Source organism: Vespa crabro, chromosome 11, assembly GCF_910589235.1.
Source record: "Vespa crabro chromosome 11, iyVesCrab1.2, whole genome shotgun sequence".
NCBI classification, from domain to species: Eukaryota; Metazoa; Arthropoda; class Insecta; order Hymenoptera; family Vespidae; genus Vespa; species Vespa crabro.
In genome coordinates, this window is record NC_060965.1 from 7,476,755 (window position 1) to 7,497,494 (window position 20,740).

Sequence of the window (20,740 nt, forward strand, 5' to 3'; positions counted from 1 at the left end):
AAGTATACATTCCATGCTGCCACTTCATTTAATAAAATTTTAAGATAAGTATCATATTTTAAAGCTGTTTAAATACCTATATTAAAATTCATAATCAATATATATTTTGAAAATATTTCTTAAAATGAAATATTTAGCATAATAAAGATTTTTAATTATTAACAAAGCATAAGTAATGTATTAATTATCTTAGAAATTTCATGACCGAGTCATAACAACTCTCGTTTTATTTTCAGTTCATTGTGATCCAGGCAAGATATTTAGCAAACGTTAGAATGAGATCCATCGATCATCGATAGTCGAAAAGAAAAAAAAGAAAGAGACGAGATCGTTGAATGGGCGTTTTGCTGCGTGTACTTCGACCAGCATGGCGCATTAAAATATTCAAAATGTTGTGCTCGCACGTTCCTGTCTCGATAGAAAAAGAAGAAGAGAGTTGGTACGCGAGGGCGGTGTTGAACGAATAGAAATCATGCAAAGAATGACGGAGCATCGCTTGCTACCCTGCCTCCTCTTCTTCTTTTTCGATTTTCTCTCTCCGTCTCTTCTTATCTCTTCCTCTTCCTTCAACGGCCTCTCATGCGTAGTAACGTCCGGACACGAGGCGTGGGGTGTCGGAGAGACCTCATGCTGCACAGCCCCCGATGTGCTCGTTGCATATTAACGTACTACGAAGGATGGTGTACAAGTCTTCGTGCATCATCGGTGCATCAGCATAATGCAAGTCATTGGACTTCAACAACCCCTCTCCTTCTTTACCCTTTAAGCTTTGATTTTATACGTGACGGTCGATTCGTAATTTTGAAAAAAAATAAAATAAAGGAATTACAATAAATCCATCGATTTCATTTTGAGATCTTCTTAGTCGATACAATTTCTCGATGGAATGGACTTCGTAAGAATTCAATGCGGACATTGAAATCTCTTACAACTTGCGTAGGACTTTTGGAGACATCAATGCCCACAGGCGACTGTTTTTATTCGGCCGATAAAAAAAAGACATTCTTGTTATCGTTAATAAATTTTTAAATTTTTGAATAACTGTATTGTATAGAAATAATCATTATCCACCCTAATAAATTATATCTAACATCGCTTAACTATGCTTTCAGCAGACATCGGACCTGGATACGTTTCTCTGCAGACAAGATCTTGATCGTTTGCAAAAGTTAGACGAAGATGAAGGGGATAAGGATACGAGAGAGTCTTCAGTACACATGGAGGACTTTTTTGAAGTCGGTGGTCCAGTTTGCAGACCACAGGCTAGTTTCGTATCTTCAAGGAATCAACCAGGTGGAAACGACGACGACGTTTTTCTCAGGCCTCCTCTTTGGGAGGACATCACGTCGAGCATTCAAAAGCTTGACCCGGAGAACGCGGACATGTTGGGCTCTCAATCTCACATTAAAATGGAATCTGACGACGTGACCTCCCCGGTTCTTTCACCAGTCGAAATAAAGACGGAACCATTGCCAGCGCCACCGACTTTACACTTGCTCGAAGGACCAGCGTCGAATCAGGTACAGAGCTTTTCAAATTCAGGACAGTCAAATGTATCAACGGGTGCGCAACAACAGCTCGTTCATCATCGAACAACGACAACGACAACAACAGCGCCTTTTAAAGCTTTCCCACCGGGAAATCCTGGAAATGGAAGTAATGTTTCCGGTAATGCAGGAAACGCCAATACCAACTCTGTTGCGAACAACAGTAACGTTAATAACAACAATGGGAATAATAATAACAGTAACAATAATAACGGTAACAGCAATGACACCTCAACGAATCATCACGGATCGTCTCAGACGCTTCAGCAAGCTGGTAACGCAACGACCTCACCGCTTTATGGCTCGATGACCAGGTTGATGTACATCTCACCGTTAACACCTCCTATCTCGGATCCTGGCTCGCCCATCGGTGGTGGCCCACCGCGACGGACACCGCCTCCGCCCTATCCGCAACCCTCTATTCTAAATCCGCCCCATCGGATTCAACCGCCACCCATTACAACCAAGTTTAACAGACGGAACAATCCTGAGCTCGAAAAGCGACGTGTTCACCACTGTGATTTCATAGGTTAGTCTCACATTCCTTTTTTTTCTACTGTTTTCCTTCTCTATTTTCCAACATTTTTGATAGTGAAACTTTTTAAAGTTTCAAATAAAAATTCTTCAAAATTTTTGTTCAATTCTAAAAGTGCATAGAGTTTTTAGAGACCAAAAATCAAAGAACCACTGATCTAAACATTAAAAGATACTTCTCGATACATATTCACATTATTCAAGTGTAATTTAAAGAAACAAAACTGACGGAATTGACCGAATATCCTGAACAAACCGAGATATACGATTATCATCCTAAGTCTATCGGTTATCTCTGGTTGTCCTCGTTCTTTGTCTCAGGGTCTCACCTTTCAAAAATTTACAACGTTGCGTTACCTCGCAGATAGGCAAATCCTGGTAAACAGAAGATATTAGTGTTAGGACAACGAAGTGAGCCTTTGCTTGTTATACAATACCTACGAACTATACTTACTTGCTTTCGAGGAATCTCGTTCATGTAAAACACGTTTATTATCATGTGACACAAAAATCGTCAAAACTCGTTTTGCAGGCTTAATCGAAAACGTTTTTAAGATTTATTACCACTATTATATATTAGTTATACTAGTAAAAAAAGTCTGATATAATTTTCTCATATTTATCAGAACTGAAAATCTCGAGAAATTGACTTCGTAATTCTCTGTCTCTCTTTCTTTTTTTCAACTCGAATAAAGAGAGGACAAGTGATTGGTCAAAAGAACGAAACAATGGCGGCATTTTTAAAACACTCGCTCTTCCTTGTTTGCAGGTTGTACGAAAGTATACACGAAGAGTTCGCACCTGAAGGCCCATCAGAGAATACATACGGGTAAGTTTGTGAATATGTATATGCCTGTGTATGCGTATTTGCGTGTGTGTTTACAGAAGAAACGTACCAACTCGAATCGCGATAATTAACGAAATGATTGCGTCAAGGCGCGGCTAAGGGCAGCACGAGTAGTATGTACCGTTCAACAATTAGGTATGTAGCTCATCCTCGAAGCAGGACGGAGAGTTTAAAAGTGCCAAGTCGGTCCCGACTCTCTTCTTAGCGTGGGCAGGGCGCGGTCTCTTTCTTTCTCTCTTCCACGCACACACATATAAATGGAGATTCTCTCTTTCTCTCTCTCTGTCTCTCTCTCTCTCTCTCTCTCTCTCTCTCTCTCTCTCTCTCTCTATCTATCTCTATTTCTATCTCTATCTCTATCTCTATCTCTATCTCTATCTATCTCTAATACCTTCTTCGTCTTTTACTGGCTCTTGGTGTCACAAACATCTCTATCATATGTAAACGTATAAGGAACACGAACATGGTATGCGAGTACTAAAGTGTAACTAGCGACCCACATCCTGTCCGTGTCCAAACACATCGCATGGATACTCCTTTGCTTAGGTATATATGTATGTGAAAAAAAAAAAGAGAGAAAGATGAATTAATCAAGATGAGTCGTTAAAAAGAAAGTTCAAGTATCAAAATAAGACTAATTAAAATGTAAAGAATTGACTTAAAGCAGGAAAAAGAAAAAGTTGATAAAAGTAATGTTTGCATTTTAAAATTGACGATCAAACTTTCTCTGTCTTTTTTCTCTTTCCCTTTCTCCCTCTCTCTCTCTCTCTCTCTTTCTCTTTATCTCTCTCTCTTTCCTTCTTTCTTTCTTTCTTTGTCTTTGACTCCTCTCTCTTCGATACATAGATTAACACACACGTGGTGAACGACCACTGAAGAACAAGATGCGATTCCTGCACACGTGGCCATTCGGCGTCAGCCTCTTGCGGAATGCAGCAAGCCAGAGGCATCTTAAGTGCGATGTACCACTTTCGAATTGATACCTCGAGGTTTTGCGGTAAACCGTCATCGTTTCGTACGCATAACTCGTACAAGAAAAGTAGACAACAGAAAAATAGAATAACGAGAGTTGCATGTTTGAAATTTGGACTGAACCACTATTTAGCTAAGATTTTGGAAGATAATTTTGATCAGTTCAGAATCAATGTTTCCCTTTCCCTTATTTTTGTTTTTAATCTAAGTTAAAAAAATCTTGTATATCAATGTTTATACTACCATCTTTACACAAAACAACAAATTAATGAAACCATGTCTTCCTACAAATTTATTAATTTGAATTATTCTTTTCCTTAAATAGAATATTATAATTATTTTTTTTTACCTAATGAATAATTGATATTCGATTTTATTTAATTAAACAACAAAAAATTTACATCGCTATCTTAAACAGTTTCAGAGAAAACAACATGTAACACTTTGTTTGTCTCATCCTCTATACACCTACATATATACACACAGAGTCTCACTAGTTCTATTACAAAGCGATATTTCTGTTACTATTAATGATACAAAGAAATGACAAAGAAACGAATTATTTGGTTTCAAAGGAGTACACATTATCGAGTAAATCAATTTTTTTTTATTTTACTTTTTTTCACAATTTCAGCCAATGAAATTTTAAAAAACGGAATTACATATTTCCATCATTGCAACATGATATCTTCATGAAGATGAATCGAATGATCTATAATATTATGATCTTTACATGACCTTGAATAAAAAAAACTTTATAAAAGTTTATTTGTTAGAAAACATTTTCGCACCTCAACGATATCTAATATGGTTTTATCGTGACGGATGTCCAGCTCACAATGCATCAATAATCCGTCAAGTATAAGACTAAATTGTCCGCTATACTGGATTGATCGAGGAATAAATATTCGATGGCTTGAATGTTTACCGGATGTTACAGCTTTAGATTTTTTTCTCTAGAGTGCGACTAAATCAATAGTTCATAAAAGACAACATTCCTACTACATCGGAAACCATGAAAGAATTGCTAGCATCGATTAAAAAGATAGAGCCAGTTCATTAATCGTTTAAAGAAATGTATTGAAATTTCAATCCTTCAATTAATGGATATCATTTTGAGCACTTGTTAAAATAAATTTTCCTTCATTAATTTTTCTATCATAATTATTTCATTATTTGCATGAATTCTTTAATTTTCTTTTATTTTATTTTATTCAAAGTCACATAAAGATCATAGTATTATAAGTCATTGAATTCATTATCACCTTGCTTAGCATATTTCGGAAACCAAAATATGTAATTCCATTTAAAAAAACTTCAATGACCTTTAAATCTAAAAAAAAATGACTAACTCATTTGCATCATGCGTCTACTTAATGTGCCGTATTAAAAAACCAGCAATGTTCAATTGATGATCGGCCCGTATTACCGCGCGTAGTTGGTCATAAGTGCAGTACATGACAACAGAATTATACTTTCTAAAACAGTTAATAAATCGCAAATAACGAATTTTATATTTTATATTTTATCAGATATAATCTGTGGCATCTGAAGAATATTCGGTAACTAGTAATGAAAAGCAATCGCGGGCTCGCGGATATATCCGCGCTTGGATGCAAATGGGTTAAAAAAAATTGATTTATATCATAACGTGAACCACTTTAAACCAAACAATTCGTTCCTTCGGCATTTGTTTATATCATTGAAAGTAACGAAGATATCGATTAGTAACAGTATTATTAAGACACCCTGTGTGTATATGCGGTATATATAATATATATATATATATATATATATATATATATATATATATAATATACATATATATGTATATATATGTAAAAAGGAAAAACCATACTCACAACATAAATACATACATATATATATATATATATATATATATATATATATATATATATATATATATGTATATACTCCTTAACCAGTTTGAGAATCTCACTTCTCAATTATGGAACGCAGTGGCGTAGTTAGCGGTTTGAGAGCCTCAGGCACGTGGCGCGTTCTTCTTGAATGAACGGCCGAGATCCTCTACGTGCCTTTTCACGAAAGAACCGTGCATTCACCGCTCCAGTCTCCCTATCTCTCTCTCTCTCTCTCTCTCTCTCTCTCTCTCTCTCTCTCTCTCTCTCTCTCTCTCTATCTCTCTCTCTCTCATTCTTTCTTTCTCTCTCTCATTCTTTCTTTCTCTCTCTCCTACTCAACCACAACGCGCGCGCGCACGTGTACATAACATGCTACGTGTATAAAGACGGAATTTTATACACGGCACACGTACGAAATAACACATTATTTCTTCTTTCTTTCTCTATTGTCACTTGATTTTTCTATTTTTTATGAGTGACTATACTCCTATTCTCCTTTTTATTGTTGCTTTTTTTCTTATAATAAATAAATGTTTTACATCTAATTCCTCTTTTCTATTATTTATCTACTATTCTATTTTTTATGAAACACTGTGCTTTCTTCTTTCTTCTTCTTTTTTCTTATAATTGCCTTTTACTTATAAAATATAAATTTTTTTACAATCTCTCTCTCTCTCTCTCTCTCTTTCTCTCTCTTTCTCTCTCTCTTTTTGTTTTATTTGTACATATATGAGAGTAGCAATATGTGTTTCAAAGTACTCTTTGAACGTGTACATACACTCATAAACACAAATATACGTATACGTGGTGGTATATGTCGAGAAAGATGATCGTCACGTACGTGTGAGTACGCGAGGCGAGCAACATTCCTGTTTCATCTACACTTCCAACTTTGGCGTACATCTCTTCCCCCATCTCCATTCTCTCACTCTTTCTATCTCTTTTTCTCTATCGACCTGCTGGCGAACTCTGTTTACAAGCGTACTGTAAAAAATCAAAGAGACACTATTTATAGTGAAGAAGAGACTTTGCACGGCGCCTAGTTCTGAATTCTTCTTTTTCTTCTTCTTCGTTTTTCTTCTTTATGTTATATGATACATTTCGCTCTATTAACTTAATCTATTTTTTTCTGTCTAAATAAATATATATATAATATATATTTATACAAATATTATTATTAAATATTATTATATATAAAATTTATACAAATATTATATATATACAAATATATAAAGTGAAATAAACATTAAGCCTTCAAATATGAATTATGAAAATTTACGAATTTGTGAAACATTCTATATAAAATAACAAAATTCAGAGCTTTGAAATAACTGTTATCTTCATCGAGTAACTATATAAAATATAAAATAATAAATTATGATCCTTAACTTTCTCAGGAAATTTCTTTTAATATAGTATTTTCTTCATCTACTATACAATTATCAATATTAGGTATTACTATCAATAATAATTATACGACGTCGAAAGAATAATATTGATTACTCTTCGTTCGAATCGGAGTCTAAAAAAAATTCATCTGATTTATAGTTACTAATATCCTTTATTTTAGTATCTTTCAATTTTTTGTTCTGCGTTTCAATTTCGTATTTCTTTGGCCTTAATAGGTCTACAATACTATTATTAGAGAAGAACGTTATTCCTTGTCGCGATAAGGAAGTCGCAGTTATATTAGCTTATTATAATGAAAGCTATACGTTATAGAACAATAAAATTATTATATAAGCGTAATGAAAAAAGAGAGTTATTTGTACGAAATCTCATAAAAATTATATAGTCCTTTTCTTACTTATTGCACAAAGTAATTGCTATTTATCATTACGAAAATATTTTAGACAATAAACACTCCGATTTGAAAAATATAAACTACATAGATAGGTTTATCTATATATTAGATTGGTATAAAAGTTCGTTCCACTTTTTATCCAAAAATTAAAGAAAAATTTTATTTACTAAAAATAATAAATTCGAACTTTTGCATCAATCCAATATAAAATATAACAATAATATGAACCATACTCATTCATGGGGGAAAAAAAAAGTAAAATAAAACTTAAAATACAAATATCTTCGAAATTATATGATATTGAAAAAGATAATCAAATTTATAAAAAAATAAAAAATAATAATAATGTCTCAATCATCTTTCGACTTTCTTATTTGTTTTATTTTCTTTTTCTATTTTATTTTCTATCGATCGCTTCGAAAAGTAAATTCGAATCGAATCGATGGTAGTATATAGTGGCCCGAGTGAAAGTGATCCAAAATTATCGAGGACGGCCCGAGGCAAATTAAGCATCATCGCATGCTTCGAACAAACGCTCGAACCTTCTTTCTTTTCTTCCTTCTTTCCTTCCTTCTTTTCTTCCTCCCTTTCGATCGTTGCTCGCGGCTTTGCGGGCGATATCGAATTAACGAGGAGAAACTATGCGAGATAAAATGGCCCGTCCAACCGCGATAAATTCCACAGACAATACTTGTTGCGTGTATCGATTTCTGTTCTTTTTGCGATAATCGAATCGTATCGTATCTCAAAGACATCCGATCGCCGATTCAAAAAATGATAAATCATTTTTTTCCATTATATTATCTTGTTATAATAATAATAAATAAATTATAACCTTATAACTCATGTACTGTGAGTTATAAAATTTTGTATTGAATATAATGTTTATTATATATGTAGATACGTATTAAATTGGTGAAAAAATAATGGAAATTTTTATTATTTAAAATTTGGCGCCAATTTTTCTAGGTATCTTTTATCTTTATTGTCATGCAATAGTTCATTATAAAGAATGAAATCGGTACTACGGATTTTTGCTTATATTATTTTTATTGTTTATTATTGTCGAATGTAAGCCTTTAAATTTATTATATTAAATTTATTATATTAAATGGGGATGTAAAGCAGGAAAAACTATTCGAAATATCTCTCATATTTTTTACCAAAAAACAATTAATGAATATACAATTCAACATTGATTCTAAAAATTTCATGATGGAAACGAAAGCCTCAAAGATAAGGAGAGTCTTTTAGTTATTGACAATAATGATTTAAGTGCCATTATTGAAACGGTCCTTACATAAAACAACTCGAGAAATTGCAGAACTCAATGTCGATTATTCAACGACATACAAACTATATACGTCTTTAAATTTCACAATTGTAAATCTCAATTATTTTTACATTAACCTAATATTACCCACATATTGTAGTTTTTGTATATATAATATATTATATTATTTACTTAATTACAATAAACATTATATAAAATACATCATATATAGTGCAAACATTACATAATAATACCTATAATAAATCTTATAATAAATAAACATTATAAAACTAAATATAATGTTTATTTTGTGTTATTATAATATTACATAAAATATGTTTATTATATTATTTTGAGATCAATTAATTATTAATTTATTCCTTCGTTTAAACAAATATAAAGAATTCAAAATCATAAAAAGCAATGTTCAAAGAGACTCACTCGATCGAGTTTCTCAATATAATCTGATCGGTAGAGGAGCTCCTAAGATTTCAATCGTAGCTCGGATGATTTAACACCTTTTTCTCGGTAACGGCAATCTGTCAGTTATTCGCCCCTCCTCCCCTTCTCATTCTCTCTCTCTCTTACTTTCTCTCCCCCCGCATAGCTACGGGATTCATTCACGACACGAGCCTCGTAGTTTTTTGCCACGCTAAGGTATCAAAGAAAACGCCGCAGTCTCGTGCGCGAGCTACTCGTCGATCCTGTCACGTGATCATCCTCAAAAAAAAAAGGAAAAAGAAAGAATAAATGAATAATTCTGTGTCGGATGCTGTATCCGAATCAAAATCTTGATCTATTTGACCTCTTATTTCTTCTTTTCCTTTCTTCTTTTTTCTTTTCTTGTTTTTTTACTTTTTTTCTATTACTTATTGATTTAATAAAAAATATAAAATATATATATTTTTTTATTATTTCGATTAATTTTGAAAGAAAATGAAATAAAAAAGAAATTAATTTAATCAATTTAATCGATTAAATCATGTATTTTTTATAATATTTTTAATGATACTACTACAACTAATAATAATAATAATAGTGTGTTGAACACATTTACTCGCTATTTCTATTTCTTTCTCCTTCCAATCTCTTCTCACAGTCCGCCGAGTGGAAGAAAATATTCTGACGGATTCTCACGAACGTGTATTACCCGTGAATGGACGTGGCTCGTGGTGGTAACACGCCGACCGTATGGGAGTCTATGCGTGTGCCAACCATGGACCGGTTAGGATCCTTTCTATAGAGAGAGAGAGAGAGAGAGAGAGAGAGAGAGAGAGAGAGAGAGAGAGAGAGAGAGAGACAGAGACCGTTGCACGAGCCGACGAAACGAGTTGGGATGAGTGGGTGTATTTCTTAGCTATCGAGAGAAACAGAGAAAGAAAAAGAAAGAGAGATTCTTGTCCTCTTCTTCCTTCTCCCTCCCCTGCAACCATAACCTCCTCCTTCATTCTTTCTCTCCGTATGCGCACGTTTATCGAACTTTCGACGTTTCCCGATTGTTCCTCGATCACTTTAAGAAGAAAATAATATTTTTATTTCAATTAGCGAAAGAAATATTATTTATTTAGTTGATAATAAAACAAATTTGTAATAAAAATAATATGCTAAAAAGTTTTTCCTATTTTTTAACTAATATCAAAAAAAATACATTTCCATATCAATTATTAATATTCAATTAATAATTTATTAATATTTAATGTATTTTTCCATTTATATTAACAACTTCCCATCTGAATGGAAACTTCTGAATTCTTCATCAATAAAATGATTCATTTTTAAAAGTTAAAAACTTATCCAATAATCGAACAGATGTTTTCGATAGGTATAATAAATATTTCCAAAAGAATATTTAAATACCTTCTTAAAAAATTTTAAGGATTACCATTTTATCAAATTAATTATCATTGATAATTAGCAAAAAATAGCTGAATTTATTTTTATGAGCAACAAGAGAGTTGAATTTGTAATTTTGTACATAGATTGAACATAGTTTTAAAAGGTCACGACGTATCCTTATAATTTTGTTCCGTAGTCATAATATTGGTAGTATTATTCTTCGTTTTACTTATTTTTAATCGACGAAGTTACATAATCTAACTTTGACATTAATTAAAAGGAAACGAATTCGATTTAAAAGGTTGTCGATCATTCGTCAATTTGGACACAAAAACTCACGTGATATAGGAATACTAACATGGAACTAACTATATATATATATATACCTTTGTGGTTTAACATCGATGATATTCGTAAATCGGTATCATTAGTTGCTCACGAAGCTTTGCGTGAGAAATTGTTATTTCAAAATGTATCTAACGGGAACATTAGGCTGTATCATGGAGACGCGATTACATCTTGACGAAGAAAATCTTACGAAATTCGATACCGTATAACTAACTAACTTACATCTGTGTATGTATATACACGCAATATATATATATATATATATATATATATATATATATATATGCACATACATATATATATGTTTGTATTGTACTATATATAGTACGTATAATACACGTCGCCCTAATCGTCGTGCCCCCGACCGGCTGCCTTGGCGAAGTTAATTGGCAAATGTTAACTGGAATGCGGACGGGTAAGCAAACCGTATCCGCATCGTTGAACTTACCACTCGCCAATACGTGTATATATGTAGTTTACATGCGTGGATTAGAACATATTTACGATACGATAATATATAGATTATTTAAAAAAATATATATATATATTTTTTGAAATAATCTTTAAAAGTATAGCTATATACGCACATATATATGTAGACATCTATATATTAATAAAATTATCCATTTTTTTAAAAGTTATTTTATAAATAAATCTTTATTGTTCTTCAATTACCTTTAAATACAACTTTATTTGATAGCAAATAGTGTTAAAATAAAAAAAGTTTGTTTAATAAAACAATATTGTTCGTAGACTTAATATAAGAAGAGTAGAAGGAGACAAAGGAGAAACTATTCTACGGGAGTTATACATACATGTCACGATTTCTTCGTGTCGATAAAGGGAAAGATAGAAAAGGGATAGGCTTTGTTAATCAGCCAAAGTTAGAGTCGCAGCGGAATGCAGGCATGCGCGTTCGCGGTAGCTTTATCTCTCGTCCTGTTGCATCCTGCAACTACCTCAGATCGGCACTGTACGAGAGTAGGCTTATACAGGTGAGCGTGTTGCAGCATGCGAGTACAGTTAAAGGTCACCGCGGCATCTTGGCCGTATGCGCGCACGCGCGCAATACACACCAAAGAAAGAGAGAGAGAGAACAACTATCTTCTGGCTAAGAGCAAACGCTTTGTTCTCTCTAATAGATGTCCCTTTCTTTGAGCTAACTAATAAAAATAGTGGCAATATCAGCAATAGGAATTATTCGCATTTTTTCTGTTTGAAGTATTACAGAAGTAATATCTTCTTCAACGGCGTTCTTTTATCTGTAAGCAAATTTGATCAATTTCCAGTCACTTGAAACGATTCATCCTGTATAAATGCATACGTTTAACATACATATATTCTATTATGTTCATCGAAAAGTTTTATACGATTTATGTATAAAAAAAAACTCTTTCATATTTAAAAATAATTTGACGCGTTAAACCGGCAGAACTTTTCGATAAATCTAATATATATCATAGATAATACTATATTTATATGTTTACATTTTTTTATATATATATTTAACACATAATAGTTTTTCTCGTTTAAAAAGTAAAGAAAAAGAACAAAATTAATCTGACATGTTTCTTTAATTATATTTGCAGGAGAAAAACCGTACCAGTGTCAGTGGCCGGAATGCGAATGGCGATTTGCGAGAAGCGACGAATTAACGCGGCATTATCGGAAGCATACTGGCGCGAAACCGTTCAAATGCGCTGTCTGCGAGCGATCGTTCGCGAGGAGCGACCATCTCGCGTTGCACATGAAGCGACATCTACCGAAGCAGCACACCAAGTGAACTACCTACCATGGTTACGTAGACGAACTCCTCGGCGAAACGAAGAGAATTGAAAAAGAAAAAAAAAGAAAATATATCGAAGGCGCTTCCTCACTCGTTGATAGAGAAGAAAAATTCGACGACGTTACTTTGTAGATTGTAGAAGCAACGAGTGAAAAGGAGAAAGGGACATCGTCGAATCGTTTCGATCTTTTTTCTTGTCCTTAGAATGGATACTTTTCGATCTCTCTTTTCGAAAAATCAAACGATACTTGTCGTTCCGATATTCGAACAAATTCACTATTAGAAAAGTAAATTTTATCTATGCCGCAAAAAAAGGAAAAAAACAAGAACGAATAATTTATAAACGCTGATACGTAAAAATGAATATATGTATACCTGCTTTTTGAAATCAGGTAACTTCTCTTCTCATATTAATAATGAACGAAAATACGTACCGAAAAGAAAATGTTTACTCAATTTCAAAGAGCATCTGATCGTTATCGTTGTTGCATCTGTAAGTCTAGTCTCTTGCGAATCATTCAGAAGGATGATCGAAAAACGTTGTTCTAGGAGACACGAAAGAAAGAGTACGTTCGAGTACTTATATACCTACTCGCTTCGTATCTCAACGAAACGATTTATTCCAAACGATTGCAAGACGATCACGATCTTTACTCTCAATGGATTTTTTTGTCGTTTCGATTGCACCGCTTACGTAGATAAATTAAAAGTAATTCGACATCGACAGAAATTAAAAGGAAAATAAAAGAAAAAAAACAAAATTGGTCGCCTTGCTTCAAGAAAAATTCAATTTTCGAAGGCTTGGTATTATGAAAATTTCGCGTTTAAGATTTCGAGAATGCACGATCGCTTTGTTTTGTATGTATGTATGTATTACTACTATTACTGCTACTACTACTACTACTACTACTACTACTACTACTACTACTACTACTACTACTACTACTACTACTACTCTACTACTACTACTACTACTACTACTACTACTGCTGCTACTGCTACTACTACTACTACTACTACTATTACTATTACTATTACTATTACTACTACTACTATTACCACGTTTGCAAGAGAGGCCGGACAAATATTCATTCTCGACACTTAACTAATTTAAAAGATTCTCATTGCGTGTATATACATATACACATACACACACGCATGCGCGCGTGCGTGTACATAAGTATAACTCTATGTATGTATGCTCTTACCCTCTCTTTTTCTTTCTCTCTCTATCTCTCTCTTTTTCTTTCTCTCTCTATCTCTCTCTTTTTCTCTCTCTCTCTCTCTCTCTCTTTCTCTCTCTCTCTCTCTCTCTCTCTCATCGTATTTATTACATTGTTATACATAGCATGGCGTGTAAAACGAACGCTTCACCAAAATATGATATCCTTTAACAGATATCGATATTTTCCATCGACAATCGCGTAAGATCGGGAACGTAATATTTTGTTCGGCTTTTGCTCGCTGTGGCTGGACCACAAAAAAAGAACAAAAAAAAGAAAAAAGAAAAAAGAAAGATTTCCGAACGATTCGAAAAATTTGAATTTACTTGTCTCCAAAGAAGAAGAAGAAAAAGAAGAAAGATGGCGGCTAACGGAACTTGGCGAACGTTTTCTTCGACTCTCGGGACGAAGCTATCGAGAGAGTTCAACAACGTGTGGTTTACCTCGATATTTGTTCACCGGCTAAAGAGGTTATGACGAAACGTATGCCTTCGTGATTGTACGCCGATAGTGTGGGTGGTTGCGAGGAAATATTTCGTCACAGCGTTATGTGTTCTCTCTCACAGAAGAGAGAGAGAAGAAAAAAGAGAGAGAAAGAGAGAGAGAAAGAAAGAGAGAGAGGGAGAAAGGGACGATGCAGATATTGCAGTACGTTCCTCTCCGTTCAAGCTTTAGCCGTAGATATCTCGTCTCGGATATCTTACTTTTCGAATCGAAGTGTTTTACGATCGTAAACTAGGTTAGGACAACGTGACCTAAGGTGTAAAGGGTTTCGAGAAGAGAAGCCAAAGCTTCCTTTCGCCGCGATTATTTCCCGACGTAAACAACTATTTCAACGTTATTACGTGTGAATATAATCAACGCGGATTGTGGTCCAGATATTTTCCAAGCGTTTCACGTTCTAATGTACTACGAGTGCTATGTTTGCGAAACGTTATAAAAATAAAGAAAAAAAATTTATATAACATTTTATTTTCACTGCTTTATCTTCATGAATATTAGTAAGAGGAAAAAAAGAAATGGTCAACCAAATTCAAAAACAATTAAGCAATTAGAAAAATGTCGTGAACTTAGAACGAACATCGTGTATGTCCTTGTAACTATTAAAATCGGAAAGGCCCAGGCACGTTGGAAAGACTAAAAGAAAAAAACTCGTGTATGTCGATGCGAAACGTCTGATATCCCGTGATGCCTCATGTACAAATTCGTTTAAGAGGTTTTAACGATTATTAGAGATTTAAGACGTCTTTTAAGGATGCATCGAGTACGAATAATAAATGGAAAGAACTACCCTATACACACAAATACAACACACACGAATACACACACCCACACACACGTTCCGGAACGTATCGGTATATTTAATTTCGTGATTCGTATCTCTATTAAAATTAAAATTAAATCTACGCACTTGTGTATGTATACGTGTATAAAAAGAAGCAAGAAGACAACAAGAAGAAAACATTGCAAATACCTAATACCCACTGTAGTTAGTGTAATATTATTTGTATAGCGTCGCCTCGTATTACAACGAGGATACTACTCCGTGTACTTTGAACCCTCCACCAAGCCCTATTCCTCTTCTTTATTAATCTATTTCTATAGAGTTTCTTCTATTTTAGAACGCGATATTGCAAACTTCGTCTAATAGCGAGCAGCGAGAAACGTGCATTTGTGATAAGATGAAAGGGCCTCGAAGAATTCATTCGTAAAGAGAAGATAAATTTTCACGTTAAAAACAATGAGGTAAAATTTATATCGAATTTCAACATTTTTCGTAATCGATCCTTTGCAATCTTTTTTTTAAATCAAATCCGACAATTTATTTCAAACATGATAATTAATAAACTGTTCTATAAAATTAATTCTACATTCTAATATCCGTATAATAACTATCAGCTTTCTTTAATATGATACGGTGTCGCTCTCTGGTAAATGTTAAACAAATGTTAAAAATTAACTATTCCACGTATGTCTGTTGGTTATTATAAAAATGTTCGAAATTGCATCCTAAAAAATAATTAGAAGAGATAATGAAATAAATCGCACTAAGTCTGATCTATTAGATTTTTCGGCAAATCTTATTGATTTTTTATTCGTTTATTCGAAAATACGTCGATCGTTGTTATCGCATCAGTTGCATCATATATGTATGATATACAGCGCGTAGTGTTTCGCATTACATATCTCGTATGAACTAATCAAAAATAATCGAACATATACGCGCTTTATATTACACTATGCGTATTTGCGATGGAACGTTAGAAAAATAAGGAAAAACAATTGAAATTTTCGCAATCTATGTATTTATAATATCTATCTTTTTTTATCGCATTTCTCGTTAACCGCTCGTTATTATAAAGAATCGTTATCGAACAAAATATGGATAACTTAAGCCTATTTTACCTCATCCAATATGGTATCAACTTCTAGACCGTCTTTTATTATGTACTTCTCTCTTCAGGCAAACGAATTTCATATTCAGACTCGTTCGCCGTACCGATCTATTTTAATTTTAATATACGAGATATACCTCATGATATGTGAAAAGAAAAAAGAACATAAACGGAAGAGAGAGAGAGAGAGAGAGAGAGAGAAGAGTGGGATCGAACATTCGTGCACATTTCCTATTTGATTTCCTACGGTTTGTCCATAATGTTTATAAGATGCTGTAATTTGTGTGTCGTGTAATTTAAATATATGATGATATATATATTATATATATAATATGTATTTATATGTATACGTAATATACAATTCCTATTCGATCGAATATATTCATATTTTTCTTTCATTTTAGACTGCACTATTTTCAGAAAAATAATAAAAATGACTAGTCTTTATTACAAGATAGGAAACCAGCAAGTTTATTTTAAATATAATTTGCTTCGATGATATTATACATTTAAAAGTACAATAGAAAGTACAATCAAAACGATTTTATTCATTAACAAATTATGCAGTATTAATAATTTGCACATGTCTTTAAATTACTTCACATCTTCATAATCTTGCAGAAATTACAAATTTTTAAATTTTATTTCGACGACTAAATTCAACGAGTACTTCCATCTAGCAGAAAATTTGAAATTAATATTCAGAATGGTTCGGTTAGTTTACATGTTTTCGATCGATATTGTAACGATCGTCTTTATCAACGGGAGAATATAAACGCCATTACATTTCTATTACCTTGTTTAATAAAACATTCAAGTATACCTATCAATACACGTGGAAAATACATACACGTATTTTGGAAATTTTATAATAATAAATTTTTGCTACGTTTAAATACATTTATCTTTTTAAAATTGATTTAACGAAACAACGTTGTTGCTAAAAATAAAGCTTTTCTTTTAAACATAACCTGAAAGGAAACAATAATTTTTCATATATCGTATGATATTTGGTAACTATATTTTATATTATAAAATCATTCTCTAATTATAATAATCTTAAAAAATATAAAATTGTATATTACATGATATTTCACGTTCATTAAATTAAAAAACCTTAGCTGATTTTTATTTATGTTCTGAAGTAAATAAGTTATAATTTGAACTATTAAATTTATAATATATTAACTATATTATAATATATTAATAAAATATTTTATTCTTATTTTATTTCATACGTTTACAGTGGAGCCGTCATTATGGATGACACAATTACTGATAAACGCTTTGCACATATTACAAGGGATCCCAAATTTAGACGGATTCCAAAAATTGAGCGTAAAATTAAAATAGATAAAAGATTTCAAAGTATGTTTAAAGATAAAAAATTTGCAATAAAATATACAATTGATAAACGTGGAAAACCTATTAATCAAACTTCTATGGAAAATCTTAGGAAGTATTATGAACTAACTAGTAGTGAAGATGAATCTATACCTGAAACTAATTCCAAAACAAAAAAGGCTAGAAAGAAAAGAATATCGAAGCATAACAATAAAGAAGTAAACAATGAAATCATTGATAATGTGATTCAAAAGAAAGAAAATGATTCAGATGAATGTATTTCTGATCAGGATAACTTTCTTCGTATAAAACCAAAGGGAGAAACAAGTATAGATATAGATACTGATAGCTCATTAGATGCAATTGATTTAGATTCAGATTTAAAAGAAAATGAGAAACAATTACATGTAAAAAATAAAGATGAAAATATTAAACTAACAGATCAAATAAAGGAGAGATTACAAGATCTTTCTGTTAATTATGCCAGGGGTGAAGGAGTTTTATTAACTGATAGTTCTTCTGATGAAGAAAGTTCTGAGTACAGTGGTAATGTATTATACACATGATCTTGCTATTGCAGCTTGATTGTAACACAACTTTTGCATAAATAAGTAAAAACATATTCATTTAACATTTAGATGAAAGTGAAGATATAGAACATGGTTGGGGTGAATTAGATAAAGATGCAGAAAGGACAGAACAAAGTACTCATCGATTAGCTATATGCAATATGGATTGGGATAGAATACGTGCTGTAGATCTAATGGTCCTATTTAATTCATTTTTGCCCAGTGGTGGTCTTATCCATTGTATTACGGTAGTATTAATTATTTTTAAACATGCATATTATTAAAGTATTAACACTAGAACATAAACATAATATTATTCCAATATATTAAGATATACCTTACATGTATCTTAAAATTAATAGAAAAGGAAAACAACATTTTTTAATAGATAGTTAATATAGATCATCTATATAATAGAAAAAATTTTAATGCTTTGAGAAAACATGCGGCGAAATTTTATAAGAAATTCTTAGAAAAACGACTGAAATCAATTTTTTGACTGATCAGTAAATCGAGTGTTAACAATTATTACAAATTTTGTCAATATTACAGATTTACCCATCAGAATTTGGTCTACAACGCATGAAAGAAGAAGAAATAAAAGGACCAGTAGAACTAGTTAATAATAAAACAGAAGAAGTTCATAGCAAAAGTGATGTAAGTTCAATAATTTATAGCACATATAAACATTCCATAAAAATAAAACTCGTTTCTCCTTAACTGTTATAGAATGAAGAGGGCTCAGATTATCATATGGAGAAATTAAGAAGATATCAATTAAATCGATTAAAGTATTATTATGCAGTGTTGGAATGTGATTCTGTAGAAACTGCAAACAAAATTTATACTGAATGTGATGGTATTGAATATGAATCCACAGCAACAAAATTAGATTTAAGATTTATACCAAATGATATGACATTCGATCAAGTATGAAAATTCTTTATCTTTATTTATTATAAACTTTATTTCGTGTATTATAAAAAAAATATTTTACTTTAGGAACCTCGAGAAGTATGTAGTGAATTACCAGAACTTTCAAAATATCAACCACGTCAATTTACAACTACTGCATTGCAACAAGTAAAGGTAGAATTAACTTGGGATGAAACAAATCTAGAAAGAGAAGAAATAGCAAATAAGCTTAATTCTGGAAAAATTAATGAATTAAATGAAAATGATTTACAAGCCTATTTAGCAAATGCAACTAGTGATGATGATACAGGTATTTGTCATACATGACAGTAATATATAAATTATAAATATCTTTACATCATGATAATATATAATATGTCCGTATTTTAGATAAGGAAAGTGAACAAAATAATGCACATAAAACAGAAAATCAAGATGATCCAAATAAATCTAATGATCCCATTGAAAAATATAAGACCTTGTTGAAACAATTGGACAAAGACGAAGAAGCAAAGAAAAAAAAAGATGTTGAATTAGAATTCACATGGGGCATAGGAACAAAAAATAAAACAGAAAAGTTGGTCAAAGAAAAATTAAATAAGAAAGAAGATCTGACTCCATTTGAAGAATATTTAGCAAAGCGAAAGGCCAAACAGAAAGCAAGGAAGGAAGAATTAAAGAAATTTAAGGAATTACGCGACGATGATATATTGAATTCGGAAGATTCTGACGTTGATTCTTCTAAGAATAATAAACTGAGAAATGACCAATTACGTTATAAAAAACAAAAAATAGCTGAAGAAAATAGCGACGTGGATTCTTCTATAACAGATGGAGAAACGAAACGTGCAGATGAATTAGAATTACTTTTAATGGATGAAACTGAGAGAGAATATAAGAAACATTTTAACATGAAAAAAATTGAAGCTAATGCAGATTTATCAAAATCTAAACGTAAAAGATTGAAGAAAAAACAAAATCTACAAGAGATTGAGAAGGATGATTTTGAAGTGAATGTAAAAGACACCAGATTTGCTGCACTTTATACATCGCATTATTTCAATATCGATCCTGCAGATCCTCATTACAGAAAAACTAAAGGCACTGAAGCATTAATTCAAGAAAAATTAAAGAGAAGAGCCGAAGATACTCCAGTCAATGTTAGTATTAAATACTATTATATCTTAAATAAATTTTTTCACAGTTGTATATAATATTTTTTAATTTTAGGAAACGGAAGATAACGGAAAGAAACTATCCAAAATTAGTAAAAAGTTGGATGTAGAATTACAAGCATTAGTTAAATCTGTAAAAAGAAATACCAAAACTATATCTCAACCAATAAAATGATAACTTCTATGGTAAAATTTTATTTAAGAATAAAAAAAGCATATTAAAAAACTATTTCATTCAAATTCTTTCAAATAATGAACATATACCTATTACCGTTTAAATTTTACTAA

The 20,740-nt window shown here is 32.0% G+C and overlaps 2 protein-coding genes across 5 annotated transcripts in view; both read left to right on the forward strand.

Annotated features, from left to right (window-relative positions):
- The window catches only part of LOC124427920 (ras guanine nucleotide exchange factor P-like), an 88,625-nt gene extending 71,803 nt beyond the window's left edge, over positions 1–16,822 (forward strand). For 3 of the 4 annotated variants that reach the window (XM_046971354.1, XM_046971355.1, XM_046971356.1), the window contains exons 3-5: positions 1,113–2,076; positions 2,851–2,910; positions 12,634–16,822. In XM_046971354.1, the coding sequence (XP_046827310.1) occupies positions 1,113–2,076; positions 2,851–2,910; positions 12,634–12,827 (1,218 nt within the window). In that variant the 3' untranslated portion in view covers positions 12,828–16,822. The remainder of the gene's footprint in view (positions 1–1,112; positions 2,077–2,850; positions 2,911–12,633) is intronic. The other variant, XM_046971357.1, reaches the window with a different exon arrangement.
- A 376-nt stretch (positions 16,823–17,198) lies between these two features.
- LOC124428114 (ESF1 homolog) lies at positions 17,199–20,681 on the forward strand. Its single transcript, XM_046971791.1, has 8 exons — positions 17,199–17,462; positions 17,696–18,339; positions 18,432–18,610; positions 18,915–19,019; positions 19,092–19,292; positions 19,365–19,587; positions 19,668–20,437; positions 20,508–20,681. The coding sequence occupies exons 2-8, from the start codon at positions 17,709–17,711 to the stop codon at positions 20,625–20,627; spliced, it is 2,229 nt and encodes a 742-aa protein (XP_046827747.1). The 5' UTR covers positions 17,199–17,462; positions 17,696–17,708; the 3' UTR covers positions 20,628–20,681.
- Positions 20,682–20,740: the final 59 nt, after the last annotated feature.